The 20071-nt window shown below is 41.1% G+C and overlaps 1 protein-coding gene across 6 annotated transcripts in view; it reads right to left on the bottom strand.

The window, feature by feature from the left end:
• Positions 1-20071, bottom strand: part of LOC124605471 (cyclin-dependent kinase 11B) — a 99318-nt gene that overhangs the window by 39274 nt on the left and 39973 nt on the right. For 3 of the 6 annotated variants that reach the window (XR_006978647.1, XM_047137173.1, XM_047137174.1), the window contains exons 4-6: positions 8967-9325; positions 8066-8257; positions 288-527 (exon numbers count right to left, since the gene is read on the bottom strand). Coding sequence is in view for 5 of the 6 variants with exons in the window: in XM_047137173.1 (XP_046993129.1) it covers positions 288-527; positions 8066-8257; positions 8967-9325 (791 nt within the window). In the remaining variant the exon portion in view is untranslated. The remainder of the gene's footprint in view (positions 1-287; positions 528-8065; positions 8258-8966; positions 9326-20071) is intronic. The other 3 variants (XM_047137175.1, XM_047137176.1, XM_047137177.1) reach the window with 3 other exon arrangements.

Raw genomic sequence — 20071 nt, 5'->3', positions numbered from 1 at the left:
CCAAATGCAACAGGCATGAAACTCCATCCCACAAACTGACATCTGGCACCTGTACAATACGATGCATGCACATTTGTATGCTTATATTGATATTCTGGCGATTACTAATGTACCACACATTTTGCATTTGCAATGACTTATCTCACACTTACACTAACCTGTGGCCTTGCAATGTCTTTACATATACTACCTAAACAAATTTATTCCCGAAATTTCATTACTCTACATTCATTATTTTTTGATGTCGCTATTTTTTTCCATCAATATATTTACTAAGTGATACAAACCTGCTCCATCATCATCTGACCCAGAACTCGTTTCACTGTCTTCTTCCTCATCATCATCATCTTCTTCTTCTTCTACATCACTTGAAGCTTCCTCACCTCCACTCGACACTTCTTCTACTACTATATCACCTTCTCCTGCGGAAACATTTGCACCTGAGTTTGTCTCCATTCTTTCTTCTTGTGAACCATCTGAATCATCTGACAGAGTAACCACCATAAGTTCATCTTTACCAAGTACATCTGCGAAATGAGAGCTAATGAAGGACAAGATTTAAGTTATTTTAATATAATGTCACACAAAAACATTGAGAAGACAGCAATGTATTTCAACAGACATTGCACACTAAGCAATACACATAAAAAATGCAAAAATGGTTAATTAGGTGAGCTACTTTATATCGATGCTTTTAAGCATAGTATGCATCAGATACCTGTTAAATCATTCTGCACAGCTAAAAATTTTGTTTCTGTGTGGATCCAGAGCCTCTAAATATTTTACAAATGAAAATATGGTCCACTGTAGGCTGTATATTAACCGTCTTTATTTAATCTATATAATTAATTTGTCTCAACTTTGCATCATTTTCGAGCACACAAGTTTTTCAAGCACATCACATTTTACAATGTGAAAGTAACGGACTAATCTTGCAAATATATGGCCACACACCATAATCCATAAATACATGTGGACAGGGTCCAGATCATAATACTACACTATCATGTCACATAATACTAACTGTATTATGATCTGGACTCTGCCCTCATGTATTTATGGATTATTGCATGTGACCATATATGTGCAAGATGAATGTGTTACCCATACAATGTAAAATGTGATGTATGTAAGTTGATATCATGCAAGTGCTTGAAAATGATGCAAAGTCAAAATAAGCTAATTTCACAAATTAAATAAAGAACCTGAATAGATTGCCCACAACGGACCATATTTTCATTTGTAAATTTCTCTACTTCACTGAGCAATTCCTATAGCAACTTGGTGCAACATAATGCTGTATTTGTAACCCAAGACAAAAATCACAATGTATCATGCAGTCAGATAATCAAAATGAAACATTTTATTTTCCTTCTTCTACATGAACAAGAATGCATGTTGTTGAATCATAAGAAGAATTAAAGACTGTTTTCACTGAATGAGAAGAAGAAGAAGAAGAAGAAGAAGAAGAAGGACGAGGAGGAGGAGGAGGACTGGTAGTGCAAACATTTCTCCTGCAACTAGTTTCTATTTTTCATTAAACAGTACCTCTCATTTTATGCACATATGAAAGACAAGAACTTTACAATGACTGTGGTATGTATTTACAAGGACACTTCAATTTTTAGCAGTTTTGCGACAAAGTATACATCAGAACTGTTCGAAGATGTCCTACTTTTATGAAATGTCACAAATTATCTTAACCCAGGTGTCATGGAGAAGAGACAGCTTGCCACTGCTGTGAGCTTCAGAGTTGTATAACAGTCTAAACAAATATTTATTAGTTAGTAACTTTTGTAGTTAAAAGAATATTAAATTAACAATATGTTACAAATGAGACTGCATCTCTATTTTGAACTAAGGTTCCCAAATATTAAGTTTGTATGACTGACTGTTAATTCTGCAATTCTCGGCACAAGATTAGTTTTTCCTCTTGTCTTGTTTGCCAGCCTAGATTGAAATGTGGCACACTTGGTACCTTTCAAAACTTTCTTAACCAACTAGCACTGAAAAATCTCTAAATTTCAAACATGCTATTACATACAACCATTTTTCTTATATCACACCTCACAAATTTCAAAATTAAATCACAAATCAGAAATAAATTCACAACAGCAACATATTGTTGCTGGTGGTATGTATAGCTGCACCGTCACGAGAGAATGCTATGTGGCCCCTTCATACCTTTGAGTATGGGGGAAAAAAAAAAAAAAAATCTTCCAACCGTGTTTCACACATGAAGACTTTTTTAGAAGAGTAAATTCATGTTAAAAGTCTAAGATCTCAGAAAATTAACCAAGAACAAACAAAGTATTATAACATCAACCTGTCTATCTAAAACGAAAAAGATACAAAGAATAGAAAACAAATTTATTATTGACTATTATTTTTTAAAACTTCAATGCACTTATCCAATGGTCACTTACATTTACAGCTTCTTTGGATTTTATCTGCCGAATCTTCTGAACAGTTACATGTTGTCCCTATTAACGTGCATATCATGAGAAACATTTTTAACTTGGAAGATTTAAAATGAAACTAAACTGAGGGAAAGAAATATTTGACAGACATACAAACATTTGTGAAACTTGAGCTTCTCATTGAGTACTGAATATTGAAATAACTTACAAGAATGCAGACAAGTAACATCCTTGACAGCCATGGATATTTCGACAGGTGAATATCCCACCATTTTCAAGGCACAAATGCATGATATATTGCTGTGCATGGCAATTTATGACATTGGTGGGCAGGGTTGTTCTAATATTGAAACCAAAAGGAAGTGTAAGCAGAAAAACAACTTGCACTGCCAAACAACCAAAGACGACCAATGTCAGGCTAACTGAAAATGAAATGTTAATCAGCAACAGGCGGGTAAGTACTGCTAACTCCGCCTCAACTATAAATACGAGGGGGGGGGGGACCCAAAAGTAATGGGAATTGGGCTGCGGTGAGGAGGGAGAGTGTGGGAACACAATGTTTGTCCAGGTGTCTGTTACGGTCATGCCACCTGAGACAGCGTGCGAAGTTGTGTCGCTGTGAATGCATCAATTCGCTCACGAGAGTTTTTTAGGAAAACAACTTTCCATTTCGGTGAAAACGTGATGGAAGATTGTCGAGAGCAATGCGCGGCTGTGAAATTTTGTTTCCTGTTGAGGAAATCGGCCCCAAAACTATTGTAATGCTTAAGACTGCTTTGGGAATGCTGCCCTAAGTACAACCACAGTCTACCGGTTTTCATGTTTTAAAAATGGAAATATGTCAATTGAAGACCAACCACATTCAGCATGCTCTTCAACATCAAGAAGTGATGAAAATGTCAACAAAATCAATGCCTTTGTTCATGAAGACCGTTGTCAAACCGCTGATCAACTCTGTGAGATGTCCGGAATATCATAGAGTTCAATTCAGAGAATTTTATCCAAAGATTTGCACATGGGAACAGTTGCAGTCAAATTTGTCCCTCGCCTTCTCAGAGACAGGCAAAGGGAGCTTCAACTTCAGGCATGTTTTGAGCTTCAAAATCAGCTTAAAAAAGAACCCTGAATTTTTTTCCAAGGTGGTTACTGGTGATGAATTGTGGTGCTATGGATATGATCCTGAAATAAAGCAGCATTCAAAGCCAGTGGAAGACAAGTGGCTCTCCTTGTCCCAAAAAAAGCTCACTAAGTGATATGAAACATTGAGACAATTTTCATTTGTTTCTTCGATTGAAGAGGTGTTGTGCATGTGGATTTGGTTCCCCTGGGTCAGACCGTCAACCAGGAGTTCTACTTGGAGGTTTTAAAAGGACTGAGGAAGAGTATCTGGAAGAAAAGGGCAGACCTTTGGAACACACACAACTGGTTTCCCCATCATGACAACGTGATGGCCCACACCGTCCTCTCCATAAATCAGTTTCTGACACCGATTGTCCGCCCCTTTTACTCACTGTATCTAGTCCCAGTGATTTCTTTTTATTCCCCAGACTCAAAAGGGACATGAAAGGAATGCATTTTGCCACTGTGGAGGAGGTAAAACAAAAAACACTAAGGCATAAAGAGCATACTGATAAGTGAATTTAAAAACTGTTATGACAATGGAGGGATCATTTGAAGATGTGCGTTGTGGTCAATGAAGAATACTTTGAAGGTGATCAAAATTTGGTGTAAAAATATTAAGAAATAAAGAGGTTATGACAAATTTCCCACTCCCTTTTTTTTTTTTTTTAAATCCCCCCTCGTATTTGTTGTCAAGGATATTGGTTGCATTACCATAAGTTATTTGAACACTGAATACATGCCATGAGAAGCTCGAGTTCACATTGCTTACCTCTGCATGAGGAAGTTTATCATCACTTGCAGAAGTTACATATGCAATGCTTTGCAGTAGAAGTGTGAGACTGCAATGAGAACTTTCATTTTTGTTATAGTGTCAAGACCATAATACTGTTTTACCAGAGTAAAATTCTTTACATTAATTCTCCTCTCCAGCTGACAATCACATCAAGGAATACGTCAGTTTGGTTCTTGCTGATGAGATGATCTGATATACTCACAGATAGGTGGATTTAATTTCTAAAGAATTATTTCAGCTTCACTTGAGGATTGCTTGAACAATATTGATATTTTCTTGGGATTGGCTAGACACTGCTTCTTGGCCCCAGCATCACTTGGAACCTTACATCTCAACTTTTATTGATGAATTTCATCAAGAAATCTTTTGTTAATGTAGCTTGATCTGTCCTAGGGACAACGGGTACTTGCCAGTAATGATTTTGTAAGGAGAGAAGCATGTCATGTGTTGATGAGGACACATTTGCCCAAAAAGTGATATTACAGCAGCAGAGAGACCTGCTATGTGTTCCCTCAGGCAAATCCTGGCATTGTTATCTTACCTGCTGGCACGGGAAATGCAACACTTGTGTTGGGATAAGTGGGGTTATGTTCAGATAATACAATGTTAAACTATCTGATCCCGCATTTAGCATTCAGTGTTGACATGACGAAAGGGCTGCAGAGGCAGACTAACATCCTCCCTGAAAAGAAGTTTCTCCTCAGAGAATATACAAAGAGTCTTAATTCTTATTATGATGTCACAACCTAAATTATACAGCCTCTCAAAGATACACAAGGAAGGGATTCCTTTTAGGCCAATAGTCAGTAACACAGAAGCTCCAAGAAATTATGTAGCAAGATACCTTGTTACGCTGTTGACAACTGGTAGGTTAGTGTCCACATCACATTAGAAATTTGGCAGATTTTGTAAGTAAATTAGGGAGACTGCCCATGTGCGTCCTTGACATTCTAATAAGTTTTGATGTGGCCTCTCCCTTCACTCACATTCCTCTGTGTTGACTTCCACTTAGGTTTTATTCAGTGACCAGTGCTAACTGCAGACAGATGGAGACCCATGTTACCTTCTGTTGCCAATATTTTTATGGAAGGTTTGAGGAACGTGTCTGGCAGTTGAATATGTTGAAACCTGCCTGTTATTTGACCTCATGGCATTGACAATTTTCATACCTTTTTCAAAGATCTCAGTTAAAGCCACTAAAATATTCATTTCGCTATGGAATTTGGAAATGATGAATGCCTTCACATCCTTGAAGTGGTGGTCATTGGAATATGCTGTTTATAAGAAGCCAATCTGCACTGATACGTATTTTCAGGCTCATAGTTGTCACAATCCATGCCAGCAAGAAGGGGTAGTCCCTGTCTCGACTCATAGGGTGCATATTATCTAAAACCCGGAAAGTTTGTCAGTCGAATTAGGCCAAGTTTTCAATCAATACGTCTACTAAAGGAAACATGTTTTAAGGATATGTATTCTGGTTTGTCACTGGAGTGAATTGCCTGGCAGGCAGGACAAAGCATTTTATCCTGGATGAACAGCCCTTCAAAGAAGAAGAAGCAATAGTAGATGTGTCATAAGAAAATGTACAGACCCGTCACCATAACTGTAACACAAGCAGCAGTTGGAAACTCGAGACTTTTGCAGGTGAAGCAGTTACTTATGATACAATATCCTGTAGAAACACCAGTAACACCCAATTGGAGCTAGATAAAACGCTGTCTTGGAGTAAAGACAGACATTTAGCTATTGAGACAGAGAAATTTTGAGGTGGGTACTTCAGGAAAATATGTGATTAATGAAAATACACGATTAAGTGGTCACAATTAATTACACCTGAGAGTAACAAAGAGTATGGATATAAAGTTCAACAATTGCCGACACTAAAGAGTTGGGAAAGTTGGCTATGGTTTATTGGTACAATGTGGATATTGGTCTATGAACTGCTTATAAAACACATGTATGGCTTATACAGGAATAGATTGGGCTAGCAAAAAACATACAGAGTATATGAAGAGCAATGCAGATGGTGACAGTGTTATTTGGATCACAGGAGAGTGTCATAGCAATGCTGAAAAACCTCAACTACTGTTAACTCTGAAGGAAGATGTCTAACATCTAGTAAAAAACTACGTGGAAAATATCAAAAACCAATTTTTAGGATAGAATTTGTGAACATTTTTTACCACTTGACTTATTGTTCCCCCCCCGCAGAGCCTATGAAGATGAAATTTGTAATAAAAACTTGTAGAGATACCTTAGCATGCTTTAATCACCCACTCCATCCATAAATGGAATGCAAAGATACATTAATGTGTCATACAGTGAAAAGTATCCTCTGCACTGCACTTAACAGTGATTCAAAGAGAATAACTCTTGATCCGTAGATTCTGAAATGTTGCACTCTGTCCCCATCCTCCACCAGCATTTATTGGTATATTATTTGCCTAAGATGTAAAAAAAGAAAAGTTCTCCGTCTTCAGGCCACGAGTGGCCTACCGGGACCATCCGACCGCCGTGTCATCCTCCGTGGAGGATGCGGATAGGAGGGGCGTGGGGTCAACACACCGCTCTCCCTGTCATAAAATGGTATTCTTGACCGAAGCCACTACTATTCAGTCGAGTAGCTCCTCAATTGGCATCACAAGGCTGAGTGCACACCGAAAAATGGCAACGGTGCATGGGGGCCTGGATGGTCACCGATCCAAGTGCCGACCATGCTCGATAGCGCTTAACTTCGGTGATCTCGCGGGAACCGGTGTAACCACTGCGGCAAGGCCGTTCCCACATTTGCCTAAGATGTACATAATATTTTTGTCTGAAGCTAATGGAGAGTTTCAGGTGCCGGTTAATATTTTTAATATGTAGATATAAGTGGTTTTAGGGGGATAGAATGAATTGCCTGTAGTTGCCTTCAAAAGATAAATTTAGGTATTGCCAATAGACAAACACAAAAGTACAAAATGCCTATCCCAGCTTTTGGTACTACTGAATCTTTAGCTCTCCTTGTCCTCACAACAGATGAGTCCATCTCACCCTGAGAAACCCGTCCTCCTTTTATAACCTTTCCCAGCCCATCCTCCTTTCCTCTCTCTGGAAGAAATTAATAGCTCTGAAAATTGGATAGTTTTTTGTACTTTTATTTGTGTGTATCAACAGTGCTGGAGGGTCATCTCCTGGCCATCCATTCTGCCTCCTTGTCACTTCTCTAGTAATTTTTCCTTTCGATGTGAATGTTATACTTGGATTACCAACACAGAAAAAAAGGACAGATTAGCAGATAGATAAATAAAGAGATCAGATTCTTACGATCAGTCTAAGAGATGTTCTACAACTGTTGCTGCTGCAAGCACCACGTGCAGCAGTTCAGAGGTAGCATTAGTCAATTGCAACTGTCAAATGGTTATTTTGGGTGGCAACAACCTTTTCCCAAACTGAAGGTGTATTATTCCATTCATTTGTAAGCAGGAGCTAGCATAGGTTACAGAAACCCAGTACCAAATGTGACATATGTTTTCCACAGTAGAAACATGAGAGAAAGACACTCAAACAACTGAACTTCACTGTTATTCGTGAAAGAAAACAATCCTCCTACTCATTAGGCTGGTGAGAATGTGACAGCGGAAAAGCCAGGCATCAGAAAGCTGTCCTTCATTTACAAGAAAGAAAAGGGTTTAATTCATGGCTAGTTAATTAGCATCAGCTAACAGAATGTTTCCAATAAATTCTGTACCTTCACCATCAGATTCACTTTGTTGTTCACCACTTTCCAGCTTTCGTCTCTTTCGCTCACGGCTCTCACTTCGCTCTCCCTTCATGCTGACCTCGTGTAAGGTACGTTCTTTTTCTTTCTCTAAGTGGCGTCGCTCTCGTCTGGCTTCTAGTTCTCTCCTGTATACCTCTTTCTGGCGAACCATTTCCCGGTCTGTAAACACATAACACAGTGCAATCTTTAACCTCACCGGAATACCATGATAATTCAATTTAAAACACCCCAGCTATCTGATTGAGGTAACAATACAGGCAAATAAAAGAGAAAAATTCACTGACAAAGAGGAAACCATATGGTCGAGCCTTTTCTATGATGAAAGAAATTATCAGGCAACAGATACTCAGAGGAAGGCAAATCATTTCAACATTTCAAACACCACTAGGAGAGAGATATGGGTACGTCAAGATAAAATATGAATTTTCTACCTTCTTTCTTTAGGAATACGTACTACCAACTCCGTTTTGGTATATTTTGAGGAATGTATTGCCCATGATCTTGATGAAAGAACCAGTTTGCCATTCCCTAAGAGTGATTAGGAAAATCCATAGAGATTATAATAAGAATTGCCAAAACCAGGATTTTACCCTGGTATTTGCTGAATGTGCGTCCAGTTTCTGACAGACACACCAAGTCACTTGACACAGTATCAAAGATCCAGAATAATGAACTTTTACAACATCCAATTGATCTGAAAGCTTAAATTTTCACAAAGCTTTAAAATAGAGACAAATCAACAAAATACACCATCATATTTTCCACCTTATCAACAAAGCCACCCAATAAGTTAATGGTACCAATGGTCTCCATCAATTTAGCATTCACTAGAGTATTTAAATTCAGTTCATTATCATTAAAGCATTACCTGCTTCCAAAAGCCGTTCTTTCCTTAACTCTTTTTCGAGTCTCTCTGCTTTTTCCCGTGCTGTCTCATGTCTAACTGGTGGTGGTGGCGGTTGTTGCTGCATCTGTTGTTGGTGTTGCTGCATCATCATATCCTGTTGTTGTTGCTGTGAGCGTCGACTTCGTTGATCCATCTTAATTCTTCTATCAGAGCTTTCCTGGGCCCTTCTTTTATCCAAAAGACGTTCTCGCAGATCCTCCAACATACGGTCTCCCCTCTCCTGCTGCTGCTGTTTACTACTGCTGCTGCTACCACCTCCTCTTCCATCAGAAGAACGCTTTGACTCACCACGACTGGTAGGCATCTGTTCTCGTCTCTCTCTGCAAAAGTGACGGAAGTAATGTTAGTTTGCTTCTCATCTGACAGTACCGGAGATTATTGTACATTACTGTACCACTTGGGCTCATATCCTCTTTTTTTAAAAATACTAACAATAAACTCAATTTAGTTACCACAGATCAAAGAAGAGCACATAACAATACTGCTCATAAACTGGCCAGGTCTGATATTTCCGTCATTTGCAATTTGTACGAACTGCACTATTTCTGCACATGCCAACTCACCACATACCAGATAATTAATCACCTCTCCAAATCTAAAAATATTATCATACAAGGCACAGTTTGTCCACCCATAAAATGATCATTCTAGCAGACTAAGTCCAGTGTCTATAAGAAAACACAACGGTTCATCATTAGCGTCACGGACCCCAATAAATTTCATTAACAAAAGCACTCAAGATTTCTTCAAATTCTTTATACGTCTCACAAAACATCTGTATTCCAAGAGAAACTTGTCCAACACCATAAAAACAATGCTCAACTGTAAACCAAACAAACGACTGCCTATGGCTGACATATGATTTATGACACCCATGTATGAAGAAGACTGTTCAACAAAACATACAGCCATGTGATCACTTCTGAAAACTGTTGTTTATATCAATTGTTGCACAATTTAATACATGTATTAAAAGTTACGTGGTTTACCTTTGCATTCATACTACATTCAACCATATCTCAATACTAGATTGAAAATGTTAGAGCAGATGTTAGGTGCTAGTGAAAATTTTAAAAATGATAATATGAAGGGCTCTATAACAAAATTTAGTTCGTCAGTAAAATTCCCGGAGTCCCACGACACACAAATAAAGTTCACTTAGATAATATTTGCCATCCTTACAGACAATTATTCTAACTGTACCCTGGCACAGAGTGGGACTGTCTTACACAAGCTCATCCCTTTATGTACTCATAGTATTTCAACATCAAAGCATGTTTAAATCACCTGTGGCTTTTCTATTAGCCAGACCCTATCTCATGTGTATCAATTTGTTACCTAAAACTTAAAATGTCTTCTCTCCTATTTCCAATCACAATTTTGCTTTCTATATCTACATATACACTCTCATGCTCATAAATTAAGGATAATTGCAGAATGTGGTGTCACAAAATGTGGCACTACACAAAACTGGTGCTAATAGCATAGGCACATAGGGAACACACATGACACAGATCTGTAAGTCCACAGTATTGGTAATAAGTTGAGAAAACTGTCCCGAAACACGTGCTACAAAACGCCACTGTTTCCTGTGCATGTACCCCAACATCAATATGTGATGCACACGTACACAGGCCACAAAACGGGTTGGCATACTCTGGATCAGGGGGTTGAGCAGCTGCTGGGGTACAGCCTCCCATTCTTGCACCAGTGCCTGTCGGAGTTTCTGAAGTGTCGTAGGGGTCTGAAAACGTGCAGCGACGCGTCGACCGAGAGCATCCCAGACATGCTCGTTGGGTTTAGGTCTGTAGAAAAGGCAGGCAACTCCATTTGCCTAATATCTTCTGTTTCAAGGTACTCCTCCACGATGGCAGCTCAGTGGGGCCGTGTGTTATAATCCATCAGGAGGAAGGTGGGACCCGCGGCACCCCTGACAAAGTGGACATACTGGTGCAAAATGACATCCTGATACACCTAACCTGTTACAGTTCCTCTGTCAAAGACATTCAGGGGTGTACGTGCACCAATCATAATAATAACCTCCATACATGTCTCTTTCAAGGACATCAAGGGGTTGGAATCTGGTTCCTGGTTCACGCCAGATGAAAACCCAGCGAGAATCACTGTTCAGACTATACTTGGACCCGTCCATGAACATAACCTGGGACCACTGTCTCCAATGACCACGTACTGTGTTCTTGACACCAGGCTTTAAGGGCTCTCCTGTGACCAGGGGTCAGTGGATTGCACCTTGCAGGTCTCCAGGCAAATAAACCATGTCTGTTCAGTCGTCTGTAGACTGTGTGTCCAGGGACAACTGTTTCAGTGCCTGCAGTAAGGTCCCAAGCAAAGCTACCTGCAGTACTCCGTGGCTGTCTGCAGGCACTGATGGTGAGGTAACGGCCTTGTTCACTGTGGAGGTCCCGTACTGTAGCACCTGGACACGTTTCCTGTCTGCTGGAATCATTGCCATAATCTTGAGATCACACTTCGTGGCACATGGAGGGCCCGTGCTAAGACCTGCTGTGTTTGGCCAGCCTCCAGTCGCCCTAGTACTCTACCCCTCATAATGCCATCAATATGTGTTCTTTGAGCCATTTTCAACACACAGTCACCATTAGCACAACTGAAAATGTCTGCACACTTACTCGCTGCACCGTGCTGTGACATGCACCCATACACCTCTGCGTATGTGGACTGCTGCCAGCGCCACCATGTAACGACCGCAGGTCAAATGCACCGCATGGTCATACCCCGAGGTGATTTGAACCCCCAAACCACCCACCAGAGTGTTGTTTCACCACGTATCAGCATTATCCTTAATTTATGAGCATGAGTGTACTTCACAAGCCTCTGTACATTGGAGGCTTACTGTTATTACTGTTGATCTGATTTAGGGTATGTCACATCATAGTCTTTCGTGATCCTATTAAAATATAACACACACACACAACACACACACACACACACACACACACACACAAGTGACACCACATTGCTGTGTGGCAGTGTGGTTTCAATTGCCTGAGACTGCAGTTGCGTGTGTGAGTGTGAGTGAGTGAGTGAGTGAGTGTGTGTGTGTGTGTGTGTGTGTGTGTGTGTAGTCTATCATTGACAAATGCCGTAACGGCTGAAAGCTTTAATTGTGAGAGTGTTTTTGTTGTGCCTATCTGTGACTCAGCATCTCCGCTATATGGTGCATAGCAACTTGATAAGTTTTTCACACTTTTCTTATTCTCAGCTAAAGTAAAAGCTAGGCCCAACTTATGTTTGTTGCCATCCTCTTGTCAGAATATAAAACATACCCCTCTTGTCAAAATATAAAACATATCCTGTGAAGGTATAGCTTACTGAAACTTGAATGCCACAAACACTACAAAAGGAGGATCCTCCTATGGGAGCAGAAGTCATGTGGGGGGGAACTAAGTCCTCTAGGGAGACTGGTAAGTTTGAATCGTCCAATCTTTGTAACTGTTCGCTTTTACTGTCACCAGCTGGCTTTGACTACTAAGTGCTGCTTGCACAGATATTCTATTTTAAAGCCGCCTTTGCAGTGGCAGGTTATCAGTGTTGGAGTAACCCTCCTGGACCCACAATGATAGCGACAAAGGAGTTGCCTGGACTCTAATATCCAGACATGGCGGAAGCTGACTACCTGCTCCACAGCTTTGCCCACATGGCTGGTGAATGTAACCTTCCCAATCAAAAGGACAGGGATTAAAACAGCTTCCTTTCAGAAGTAGAAAAATGGTCCTATGTTAAATTAAAATGTTCAAGGAGTATATCCTTGGCATCCCTGTTATAGTGCTGTAAAATGCTGTAATGGATTTTGTTTTAACATAATGTCATGTCAAGTGCAACAATGTCATATCCACCAGAGATAGACAAGGAGCAAACCTATTCAATGATGGAAATGAAGTCCGAACTGCCCCTCACTACAAGCATTTGGGAAAGACAGAAAGCCATATCCTGGTCTGCAGTGGTAATGACTCGAGCAAAAGCTCCACCACAGTCTGTGAAATGTCTCCTTTGTTGGGCATGAGACTGCTCCTCTTTGTTACTGAACTAACAGTGTGCCCTCCACTTCTTACTGAAATTCTTCAAAAAGTTTCTCATACACAAGATGTTTGCTGTTGGTACAACACATCAAATACACAGGGAGAAACTGAAGAATCACTTCTGTCACTTGTTGATAACAGTTTGGTTTTCTTACTGCATAGCAAACATTCCAAGAAAACTGATAAACTGTGCACTTTGCACTACCCTTACAAGTGCCTTGTAATGCTTCATAATGCAGTTATGTACATCAGTTGCAAGTATATAAGTAAACAAAAAATGTATTATTGTAAAAACACTGTAATTTACCTTTTAACTATAAAGTAATTATTTCTGTGAATATTAGTAGATTACATATTTGATAGGCTTTCGTAAACTGAGATGTGTTATTGGGTGTACTTGCTGGATGGACACCAACTAACAGGCAGTGATTACATGTAATATCACACAGAAAACTAGAAACAGCAACTTGGCTTAATAACTGAAAGCACTCCATTAATCGTACTGAGGAAATCTGGTAACTCATTTTCATTTAACTATTTTTTTTTCTCTCTTTTTTTCCCGGGAAACTGGGATAATAGCCAAAGCTACATATGCGGCACCATCATCTATTAACATATTCATCTTTTTTCGTGACATGGTTGGTTCACCAAAGTATTGCAGCAAATTACTTTTGAATCAAAGGAGACCACTCACTGAAAAGCAGAAGAGTTGAGTTGTTGACAGGCACATACAGAAGAAAGAAAGCTTTCTAGCTTTTGGAGTTACGGTTTGACAAGCTATAGTAAAACACGCACGCGCGCGCACACACACACACACACACACACACACACACACACACACACACACACCTAGGCCCCTGCATGGTGCTGGCTGGACTAACAGAGCAAATGCTATTTTTAGAGGCATGTGGCCTAGTTGTGGTGAGGGTATTGTCAGTGGGGAGCATAGAGGGAAAGGGAGGTGGGAGGCAGCAAGAGGGATTGGGGGTGAGTGGCTAGTGGCTCGGAAGGAGGCAACCTATTTGATGGATAGAAATGTGGAAGGGCGGGCTGGTAGATATACAGTCATCATCAGCATCATCATCAGTTTTCTGCTACATTATCAGGACCTTTGCCTCTCCATTTTCTGTGATCCATTTCTTCCTTCTTAAGGCTGCTGTATGTTGTACCGTCCATCACATCATCCAGTATCTGAAATCTCTTCCTTCCTCGCTTCCTTTTCCCTTCTACATAACACAGATATACAGTACAACTAAACTTTTATGTTCCCTTAATTAACATTTTCTGGCTGTTTACGACATTTTTGATTGGTCCCATCAAATTTTCTATGCCCACAATGTTAATTTGCACCTGATTTTGCATCAACATATTTATAATTTTCCCATGATTTACACATTATGAAAAAATGTTTGTGGAGAAAAAATGATGCAGTCATGATGTTGGCCGTCCAGTAGTGGCTAATCTTCTCGACACCAAGGCACTCTATTCAGCAGATTTGAACTGGTAAACGTGTAGAAGTTGGAACAATTCATGCCATATCTCCCATCCTGCCAAGATCTACTTGGCATGGTGGCTGATGGGAGTAACTAGGTTCGTTTGAATGAAGATATCATGACCAATCACCACCATTTCCAAACCGTCTCTACTGCACAAACAAAGTTTTGTGATCCTCAAGACACCTTTGTCGAACAATATTTAGCGTGTTTCAGCATATGGCCACTTAGAGCACTAGGTGACATCGTCATTCACTTTGCATTGCTCAAATGTTTTTAGTTTAAACACAGTGCCTGTTACATACTTTATTCATACTGAGCAAAACATGTATTGAGAATTTATTTTCGTTGTCAAGTGCAGTGTTTACGTGTATATTTTTTGTGATGTTACACAAACAAACAATGTGATTGATAGTTTGCATGTGTGTGCGTGGCTTTCTACATAACCTATGAGGCACAGTACCTGGTAACCTCAAAAAGACGACTACAGTGCAAGAGACGTAGAATAACACATATTCAAACACCACACAAAATACTTATTTACATATTTTCACTTGACAATGAGAAAAAATTCTCGAAGCACGTCCTGCTAAGCATGAAAAAATATGTAACTAGCGCAGTATTTCATTATTTAAATAATAAATGACAGCTGCAGGCTTCCAACAAAATCAATTATGACATATGAAATTGAGTTAAACGTTCCTACTTCCTAGACAGTTATCAGTTCCAGTTACATCAGCGATTTTTTTTAGATAATGAACCCTTCATTAGATAATAAATAAGTCCCTGACAAGTCTTTTGATGCTCGTTATGTACATATATCATACACAAAGTGCAAGGGGGTACCCTATATGTAACTTTTACAGTTTAAAATGTTATTTCCCACATTTTACATTTTCCCGTGTTTTACACCATTTTTGAAATCCTTTGAAAACTTTAAAAGCAGGGTCTCACTGTAGGGGCTGTCATGATTGTAGCGGCCGGTGGGAAGTTGAAGCGGCACACACTGAAGGTGATGTGGGGACGTGAATTGAGAGGAGATGACAGGACAGAGCAAGGGGAAACTTGAGTGGAGGGTGTGGGGGTTTGGGTTACCTGATATGTGTTGTAAGGTAACTCCTATCTGAGTAGTTCAGAGAAGCTGGTGAGGGAAGGATCTACATGGCTCAGACTGTGAAGCAGCCACTGAAATTGAGCACACTGTTCTCAGCTGCATGTTGTGCCACTGGGTGGCCAACTATGTTTTTGGCAATAGTTTGGCGGCGGTCGTTCATCCTGGTGAACAGCTTAGTTTGGCGGTGGTCGTTCATCCTGGTGAACAGCTGTTTGGTAGTCATACTGACATAAAAAGCTGTGCATTATCTGCTGCAGAGTGGGTATATGACATGGCTGTTTTCACAGGCAGCCTGGCTTCTGATGGGTTAGGATAAACCTGTGACAGGACTGATAGGATAATCTTGTGACAGGACTGGAGCAGGAGCTGCTGGATGGGTGGATTGGGCAGGTCTTGCATCATGGTCTGCTACAGGGATATGATCCCTGGGTTGTGAGTGGAAGTGGTATCGGGATGGACTAGGATTTTGTGTAGGTTTTGCAAGTTACAAAACGCCACTTTATTAGGGGTAAGGGGTAGAAAGGATCTTGGGTAGGACCTCCCTCATTTCAAGACAGGATGAGAAATAATTCAAGCCCTGATGAAGGATGTGGTTCAGCCGTTCAAGCCCAGGATGATGAAGTGGCTGCTCCTTTGTATGAGATTCTTAGGGATGGTGGGAGGATTGGATGTGTGTCAGGATATGGCATGGAAAATCTGTTTGTGGACTAGGTTTGCGGGTGGGGTGGGGCAAGTGAGAGGGGGGAGGCGGGGTGTGTGGGTGGGTACTGCTCATCTGTGAAGGTCTTTGTGAGGCCCTCAGACTACTGGGCAAGGAAGTTCTCGTCACTGAATTTACGACATCTGGCTAGAATGTATAGGAGGGATTCTTTGGTGTGGAAGGGATGGTAACTGTCACAATGCAGGAACTGTTCATGGTTCATGGGTTTAATGTGGACACAAATATGGATGGGGCCATCAGAGAGGTGGAGGTCAACTTCCAGGACCACGTGAAGCAGATGGGATAGATGGTGATAAGGTTATGATGAAATCTAAATAGGGTGTTTTGGCCCTGAATCCATATCACAAAGATATTGCTAATGAGTCTGACCAGATGGGGGGTGGGGAGTGGGGGGGGGGGGGGGGGGGGGAGCTAGGTAGGTTTCTTCTAGATCGGGGACTCGCAAGTTTTCCTCTGACGAAACATGAGCTGTGGCGACTGGCGCTATTTAGGCGCCACTTGTGTCGCTGATATTGACACTCGTCTGCTCTTGTATCTCTGACTATTCTGCTTTGGTTTTCCGGCTTGGTGTGTGACCAGGCTCTCTCTCCGGTCAGCGTTCAATGAGGCAACATGTTTTGAAAACAGGCCCTCATCTCTATCCACTGCGCCCGGGCCTCGCCGTCCACGCCATTTTGCCGCACGCCGGGTGTACGGAGCTGATTAGTCGCCGCGTTTACGTGTGAAATGGTGGTGGGTCCATCATCTCATACTGGACATCTCCTCATCGCGTAACTGGAAGCATTAAGTTACGTATGATTCATATGCTGTTGTTAACCTGTGAAGATTTGGGAAACTTATGGTGGCATGCTGTACCTGCCAGAGATCAGTTAAGTGTTATAATGAACTTGCAAAGTCTAGAGTTTTACTGCCTGTTTTAAAGGTTCCTTGCAGTATTAATTTGATGTAGTATGTTAATTAGTGTGATCACTCTTTGCTCAGTTTTGGTTTTAGACTTTTTTTTTTAATATGAAGGACAGAGCTTTTGTCAACTCAGTGTAATTTTAATTGTTCTTTTATTCGGTAAATGTCTCAGTTTGGTTTTCAGTTATGTTACAGATAGTCACGTAGTTTGTAAGCCTTGCATGGTCTTGAAAAGGGTGAATCACGAGTTGCATTTATCTGCCACGTGAATTATTTGCTATTAAAGAAATAGTCTGGTATGTGCGGCAGCTGGGGTTCGTCGCCTTGGAGGGCAGGCTGAGATCGTTGTATATTTTCTTAATGGACAAAGGTCTGAATTAAATTTTCATACTGTTATCTGATTTGTAACTATGTAATAATGAAATTTGTCCTGAAGTTGACATTAAAATTATGTACCAACCACGAGTTTGTGCATCAGCAAAGATCCCTACCTTCCTATCTCCTTTGAGTAGCTGTGGTTAAATTGCAATTTGGTTTTTGTAGCACGTAATTTGGACAGTAACACAGCTCAGATCAATTTGAAAATGCTGGTACTATGATGGGTCATCTTATTTATTTTGAAGGTTAATAAAATTTAAAAAAATATATTAATAATAATAATAATAAGAGAAAATCTTGTTTTATTCAATGACTACTTCAGTTTTAAATGATAATTTGTAACACAGAAACCATAATAAAATTCTAAAAAGTAAATATAAAAAAAGGCCATTTTGTTAAGAGTTTTCCATGAAGCACCTGTTCACTTCCCACAGGACACCAGTGTTCCACGGAACACAGTTTTGGAAACCCTGCACTAGGTGGCTCATAAACAGGTTGTCATAGGAAAGAGTCATGCAGGTGCTCAGGACTGTGCTGCGGATCCCTTCAAAGAAAAAGCAGTTATGGGTCAGGATTTAGTTGGTAAAGTGTACAAGGAATGAGGTGGTGGTTTGGAGTCTGAAAGATGTCAATATCGGCAAGGTCATGGCATGAGGGATGTTGGTGTGTAGGAAGGTGGCGTCAACATTGACGAGTAGGGATCCAGGTGGTAAAGGGGTGGGGATTGTGGTAAGTCAGTGAAGGAAGCGATTAGTATCTTTAATGTGGGAGGCTAGATTTTGGGCAATCGGTTGAAGGTGTCGGTCAACAACAGCATAAACTCTTTTGGCAGGAGCACAATAGCCAGCTACAATGGAGCACCCAGCATTGTTGGGTCTGTGGATTTTGGGGAGCACATAGAAAATTGGTGTGTAGCGTGTTGTTGGGGTGAGGAGGAAGACAGACTCAGCGGAGGAGTTCTGGAAGGGCCTATGGACTGAAGGTTATGCTGGACTTCCAGGATGGGATCACTCTGGCAGAGCTCGTAGGCAGAGGAATCTGTTGGCAGAGACCTTCGATTAGGCAGTCACTGCAGCTCATCATGAAAGTGATGAAACCTTTGTCTGCAAGGAGTATGATTATGTCTGGATCTGTTTTCTGGTATGTCTTTTCTTCTGCCGAAAGGTTAATGTTCTTATGAAGGGAGTGGGGGAAGGATGGTGAGGTCAAAATGGAGGTAAGGAATTCCTGGAAGCTAATTAGGGCAAGGTTAGTTTGAAGGAGAGGAGGGTCACTGTTAGATGGTGGTATGAACTGGGAGAGGCAACATTCATTGTTGGGATTAGGTCGGCTTTGGCTGGGGGATTGATGGCAAAGAAGTGTATCTATCGTAGGGATCGGGAGAAGGAGAGTAAGTCTCTGACAAATCCAACATGGCTAAGATTGGGTGCAGGGCTGAAGGTTAGGCCTGTGGATAGGACTGAAACTTCTAGAAGACAGAGGTTTCTGGTGGAGAGTTAACAACAGCGTTTTGGATTTGCATGGGTTCTCAGTTTTGTGGAGTGTTGGGAGCAAGTTTTGGAAGCTGTGGTACGTAGAAGAGATCAGCTAGGCAAGATTGTGTGAGGGGTTGACAAGGGACATCCTGCCCATCCTTCCTAAACTGGTGTTCCATCGCCCAACCAACTTACAAAACACCCTAGTCCATCTCTATGCCACTCCCATTCCCAACCTCTTGCCACAGGAATGTGATCCCTTTGGCAGACCAACGTGCAAGATCAGCCCAATCCACCCAAGTGCCTATTCCAATCCTATTACAGGTTTATCCTACTCTATCAATGGCTGGGCCACCTCTCAAAGCAGCCGTATCAAATACCATCTTTGTATAGCTTTTTATGTCAGTATGACTGCCAACCAGCTGTCCACAAGGACGAATGGCCACTGCCAAACTGTGGCCAAGAACAAAGTTGACCACCTAGTTGCACAACATGCAGCTGAACACAACATGCCTAATTTATATGGCTGCTTCACAACCAGAGCTATCAGGACCTTCCCTCCTGCTTCTCTTTGAACTACACAGACGAGTGTTACTCTTATAACACATTCTCCGTTCCCATAATCGTCCTGGCTTCTATCTAAGGTAACCTATTGTCCTCACACCCCCCACCTAACAGTTTCCCTTCCAGAATGAGATTTTTCACTCTGCAGCGGAGTGTGCGCTGATATGAAACTTTCTGGCAGATTAAAACTGTGTGCCGGACCGAGACTCGAACTCGGGACCTTTGCCTTTCGCAGGCAAGTGCTCTACCAACTAAGCAACCAAAGCACGACTCACGATCCATCCTCACAGCTTGGTAGAGCACTTGCCTGCGAAAGACAAAGGTCCCGAGTTCAAGTCTCAGTCCGGCACACAGTTTTAA

This window comes from Schistocerca americana, chromosome 3 (genome assembly GCF_021461395.2).
Source record: "Schistocerca americana isolate TAMUIC-IGC-003095 chromosome 3, iqSchAmer2.1, whole genome shotgun sequence".
Lineage (NCBI taxonomy): Eukaryota > Metazoa > Arthropoda > Insecta > Orthoptera > Acrididae > Schistocerca > Schistocerca americana.
This window is presented reverse-complemented; position numbering and strand designations above follow the sequence as displayed.